At 41.8% G+C, this 6210-nt stretch overlaps 1 protein-coding gene across 1 annotated transcript in view; it reads right to left on the reverse strand.

The window, feature by feature from the left end:
* The window catches only part of LOC132776233 (uncharacterized), a 28085-nt gene extending 25232 nt beyond the window's left edge, over nucleotides 1–2853 (reverse strand). The window contains exons 1-2 of the mRNA XM_060777647.2: nucleotides 2834–2853; nucleotides 2513–2739 (exon numbers count right to left, since the gene is read on the reverse strand). Coding sequence (XP_060633630.2) covers nucleotides 2513–2739; nucleotides 2834–2853 — 247 coding nt within the window. The remainder of the gene's footprint in view (nucleotides 1–2512; nucleotides 2740–2833) is intronic.
* Nucleotides 2854–6210: the final 3357 nt, after the last annotated feature.

Raw genomic sequence — 6210 nt, forward strand, 5'->3', positions numbered from 1 at the left:
CCAACAGGACCACAAGGAGCAGCTTAAAGAGCCAGGCATGTTTAGCCTGCAGAAGAGAAGGCTGAGAGGAGACATGATAGCCATGTATAAATATGTGAGGGGAAGTCATAGGGAGCAGGGAGCAAGCTTGTTTTCTGCTGCCCTGGAAACTAGGACACAGAACAATGGCTTCAAACTACAGGAAAGGAGATTCCACCAGAACATTAGAAAGAACTTCCTGACTATGGGAGCTGTTCAGCAGTGGAAATCTCTGCCTTGGAGTGTGGTAGAGGCTCTTTCTTTGGAGGCTTTTAAATAGAGGCTGGATGTCCATCTGTCAGGGGTGCTTTGAATACGATTTTCCTGCTTCTTGGCAGAATGGCATTGGACTGGATGGCCCACGAGGTCTCTTCCAACTCTATGATTCTATGGATCTAAGTTGCCCAGCACTGGCTTAAAGTCCAATTCATAAATAATTTCTACTGTTTTAATTCTGCCATGAGGTAGTTTTGTTAGATAATTCTTTCTCTTCTGTAGATGGGTAATATATATTGTTTTATTTACTTCCAGATATGGCAGTCCAGCTATCATCTTCCTGTTCATTCTGTGCTGAGGTAATTCCTGGGCTTCTGTCCTAAGTCTTACCCTTGCGACACCACTGCTGTTCCATTAGTGTTGTAAGATTCTGAATTTGAAAGCAATAGAAGAAAAAGGCCCAGGGCTGCATAATGACTACAGGTCAAATATGCTGGTTTCAGATTCGTAAATCAGCCCAAATATTACAGAACCTCTTGGTGTTTTTAAAATAGCAACCAAAGGTAACAGTCACCCTCAGAACATCTCACTGCTCTGGGAAAAGGGAAGCTCATAACAACATGAAATGGGTCATAATATTTCTGCTTGAAATATTAGTCTCTTCTGCAGTCTTCTCTAACCTCTTGTGCTTTCTATGCTGGAGTCAGACAGGAGTTGGCGCTGGAACCTGCTCAGATGTTCTCCAACTGGAGATTGTTTTAAGCTCAAGACACTTGAGAATGAGGGATGAATGGGAAGTTCTCCAGACAGGCTTGTAAAACGACCTACAAGAAATCACACAGACAGGATTTTGAAGTTGGGAAATACATGCTTGGAGAATAAACTTATTAAGAGAGTTCTGCTGCCTTACCTGAGTGTAGATTGGGAAGGAATTCTGTTATTTCCCAAGACAAGAGAAAATGTAGGAGTCACCCATGCCTCTATAGTCCATAACTATACAATTTACTTCTCACACCCTTTTCATGTGTCTAAGGCACCACTGAATATTTGTGATGCAATTTTCATAAAATTTCTGCTTCCCAATAGACACTATACACAAACAATTGGAAGTAGGGTCCACCTTTCATTGGTTACAGCTGATCAATAGGGCTGACCCATAATCACAGGCCTCAGATCAGGCATTGATCAACCCATCAGTTGATCCCCATTAGGGAGCTCTCATAATTAGCAATGCCAAAATTCTGTCCCAATGCCTGAACCTATGACATGAAATTATGAGACACTGACTCCCATCCCACCAGAGGTGCAGAAGGATCCACCTCTCAGCCACGCATGACTCCACTCCATCTACATCCCTGGGGTCCCCATTAGGGAATTTTAATACATTAGCAATGCTAACTAGACACTGATAAGTCCTATCCTGGATCCAAAATCTGCAGCCCCAACAACTCTGCTGGAACTCAGAGTACAAAATGAGTCACACAGTAAGTCTTGTGGGTCTATTATTTTGAATGGTAACTTAAATGGCTTCTGGAATAATTAGACAACTTACTGAAAGCAAATCCATCAAGGAGTATAAGAATGTTCGTGTTCAGAATCATATACCAAGTGCTAGGGTAATCTGCTGTGTTCATGCCTTGGTTATAGCCTTTATGAAGACATCTGACTGAAAGGAAAGGAAGACTGAAGTTCCAAAACCCCCTGTCTAGAAAATGCACCCAACTCTTCAACAAGCCATGTGTGGCTATTGCATATACTGTTAAGTGAAACAGAAACAGTAAGGATTCCAGGATAGGTAGAGGAGACTGTCGCATCTTGCCTGTTCCCTGAAGCCTACACCTAGAAATAGTCCCAACTTAGAATTCTTATATTTTGCACTGCCTTTAATCCCAGTCTGCTTGACCATTGATAAGGGATGAAGGGAGTGCAAATAATGGAATAATGACTTGGATTGGCCCTGGAATATGATTTGGATTTTGTGATTTTAACTGATGTTTTAATGTTTATGCTTTTAATTGGGTTGATTTTAATGCAGTAGTTTATTTACCTATATGTATATACGTCATTGAATTTTGCCTTTGAGTCAGACAATTCTTGACCCAATGAACTACAAGCTGCAGTTACTGATGAGAAATGTCCAGATGTTTGTTGAATTACAGGTCCCACCATGACTCAACATTTGCCAGGACCAATGGGAACTACAATCCAACATCTGGAGGGCAATACTCTGCTTAATCTTGCCAGCAGGGTCAGCACACAGCATTTGTATAAGACTTACCTAGGCAGGCTGGAGTGCTTCGTGTTTGGCTAGGAAGTCTTAACAGCATGTGACTTTGGACCCCCGTAGCCTGCCTCCGTGTAAATATATAGCTGGGGATGCTGGAAACTGCAGTGCTATCAGATTGTCGACTGTAGCCACGGATTACATAGCGGCTTACTGGGTAGTTCTCATCCAGTGGACAGATCAGCAGCTTTGCTAATTTGTACTCCAAATAAAGGATAGTCCTAAATTGAGAGATCAAGCAAATAAAAGCTCCAGAGAGTGTGGAAATATTATTTTAATTCCTTGATTAGGCTTTTAAAAATAATGTAATCATACAGTGCACACACCATACCCATACCGAAACTGCTGGCTATTATTAAAAAGGACTTTGTGAATTGACTTATTCACCTCTTTGCAAAGGCTACCTACACTTACAGCTGTGATAAGAACTCAAAAATACACTAACTCTGTCATCTCAACCATAGTAGTAAAATATATTTTCAGGTTTTCTTCTATTTGGAAAGAACAAGAAATGGAACTGAGCATCACACAGACGGAAGGTCAAAGAGATCGGATACTTGACCTTTGAAATGGGAGGAAGCGTTCCTGTGCTAACCAGCTCAGAGTCCTTTCCCTCTCGTCATCAGTTGCTCCATAGAGAGGAAAACGTGGTCCAACTGCTATCTGGCTGGGAGACTCCCAGAGGAAGACCCCATCCAGTTCCTGCAGCCGTCCTGTGAGTCGATCATATTGCAGTCGAAGAGGGAAAACCTGATTGGAAGACAACAAGCTTCCCTTTAGGCAGGAAAAGGACAAATTACACAAGAAGCCAATCCACAAATCATAGAAGCTCTTCCAGTGGCTTTTTTAGCCGGTGCACACCAGAAACAAAATACACACGAAGTGGAATGCTGAACTGACACATGAAACAGTGACGTCATCTATATTGACCATTTAATGCAGGTTCAAACCAGAAGAAAAAAAAGTCTTGCTGTGCAGACTATTAACATAGAAAATTTTGGAACTTTGAAACTGTTCCTTGGACTCAGGCCCTATCTACACTGCCATATAATGCAATTTCTTAATGCAGATTATCTATATCGAACTGTGTTTTTATGAGTCCACCTTGACATATAATGCAGTTCAATGCAACTAAGCTGCATCATGACATTACATTATAGAACAGTTTAGAGGGGGCCTCGGGTAATAGTCTAATTCCAGATAACAGATCAAAATATAAGTTTGACTTACAGGAAGAGACAGAAAAGCATTGAAATATTCCAGAAAGAGATCATCATAGGTCAACAGCTCCTCTAGCAGCCCATGCCCTGTAAACATAAACCAAAATGAATATGAATAGAAGCATTCATTTGTTGTCCCCCACCCAAGTACTAACCAGACCTGATTCTGCACAGCTTCCATGATCACATGCAATCTGGTCCCATTAGCATAATGCAGTGATTCCCAAACTCTTGTCCTCTGAGGGATTTGGACATTAGTTCCCAAAATCCTCAGCTGCATTGGCTAAAGATCAAGGATTCCGGGAGCTGAAGTTCAAAACCTTTGGAAAAACAGTGTTTGGGAAACACTGGTGTAAGGTATCAGAGTTAAAAATCACATTTATTTTTTGGAATAACAGCTATTGGTCTTGAGTTAAATCTTTAGTGAGAACCAGTATAATGTAATGGTGTAACAAGGACTGTGGGAGATCAGGTTCCAAATCCCTGTCCTATCATGGAAACCCACAAGATGAGTCACACTGTCTTAGCCTAAAACAAGGTTCCATATATAGTGTAAGGGATATCTCTTATTTGAGGACTAGAAGGTTTTCCCTTCTATTTAGATAGAGTAAGATGCCGCAAACACCCCATATCTGTGGTTGTGGACCCTCCATGAAGGCAGGGATGTGTGCATCATCAAGTTTAGAAATATCAATAATATGATCATTTTAGGTGAGTACCTAATTAAATGAACTAAAATCAATACTTTGATTTGTGTTTAGGGAGAACGTAAAATGCCAACAGCTGCTTCCTGTCAATCATTCATATCATGAATTTTGGCTGTTATAGAAACATAGAAACATAGAATCAAAGAGTTGGCAGACACCTCGTGGGCCATCCAGTACAACCCCCTGCCAAGAAGCAGGAAAATCACTTTGAAGGCACTCACGACAGATAGCCAACCAGCCTGTTTAAAAGCCTCCAAAGAAGGAGCCTCCACCACAGTCCAGGGCAGAGAGTTCCACTGCTGAACAGCCTCTCATGGTTAGGAAGTTCTTCCTAATGTTCTGGTGGAATCTCCTTTCCTGTCATTGTTTCACGTCCTAGTCTCCAGGGCAGCAGAAAACAAGTTTGCTCCCTCCTCCCTATGACTACCCCTCACCTCTTGATCAATGGTCCTCACGTCTCCTCTCAGCTTTCTCTTCTGCAGGCTAAACATGCCCCTTCTTGCTTATTTTAAAACTTGCGAGCACTCGTAGAAGGAGAAGGTACAGTACTAGGAAAACTATGCCCAATAGTAGAAAATCCTTGGAAAGAGTTGCCAGAAGTCAGAATTAACTTGAAGGTGCACAACAACAACAAGCCAAACGTCCTCTATAGCCCCCTATTCAAATTGCAGTTTTATTGCTGTTACCAGGGTGTGGTGGGATTATTATTTATTTTTTTTTGGCTTCCAAAATAATCCAAATACTATGCAAGGAAACTAACGTGTCTTGGTCTGGCAGTGTTTTTGTGAAATCTTTCCAGTGCAGCTGATGCAGTTAGTTGGTTTTTACTGGATTTGGATGTATTTATTTATCATGTCAGAAACAAATTGAGAACACAGTTATAATGTATAAAAAACCACAAAGTTAAAACTTGGCATTATGCTAAATTTCCTTTGACCATATGCTGGCCACTCCAAGTGGCTCTGGTGTCACTGTAAGAAGGTCCTCCGTTGTGTATGTGGTAGAGCACAGACTCCATTGTAGTAGGCGGTCTGTGGGTGGTTCTTCTCCACATTCACATGTCGTGGACTCCATTTCTTAAGATTGGCTCTGCATCTTGTGGTACCAAAACACAGTGTGTTTAGCGCCTTCTATGTGCCCAGGAGGGAGTTTCTCATCCAGCATCAGCCACTAATTGGAGTTCCAGCTTTTAGCCTGCCACATTTGGACTCTCACTTGCTGAGATGTTCCTGCAAGTATCTCTGTAGATCTTAGGAAGCTGTTTCTTGATTTAAGTCATTGGCATGCTGGCTGATATCTGAACAGAGGATGGGCTGGAGATGTCAATGACTTGGTCCTGTCAATGCTGGCTGCTACTTCCCAGCGGATATCATGTGGTGCAATGACGGCTAGACAGTATAATTTCTCCAGCAGTGTTGGCCATAGACATCCTGTGATAATGTGGTATGTCTCATTAAGAGCCACATCCACTGTTTTAGCATGGTGAGATGTATTCCACCCTGGGCATGCATACTCAGCAGCAGAGTAGCAAAGTGCAAGGGCAGATGTCTTCACAGTATCTGGTTGTGATCCCCAGGTTGTGCCCATCAGCTTTCATGTGATGTTATTTCTAGCACCCCATTTTTGCTTGATAGGCAAGCAGTGCTGGATTTGGATGCTATTCTAATGTAAACTCAAAGTCTATTATATGTCAGTAAATACATTCATGATGGGCAACATTATACATTTATAAACCTCTACATATGATCGTGCATTACACAGTAGA

Source organism: Anolis sagrei, chromosome 1 (genome assembly GCF_037176765.1).
Source record: "Anolis sagrei isolate rAnoSag1 chromosome 1, rAnoSag1.mat, whole genome shotgun sequence".
Taxonomy (NCBI): domain Eukaryota; kingdom Metazoa; phylum Chordata; class Lepidosauria; order Squamata; family Dactyloidae; genus Anolis; species Anolis sagrei.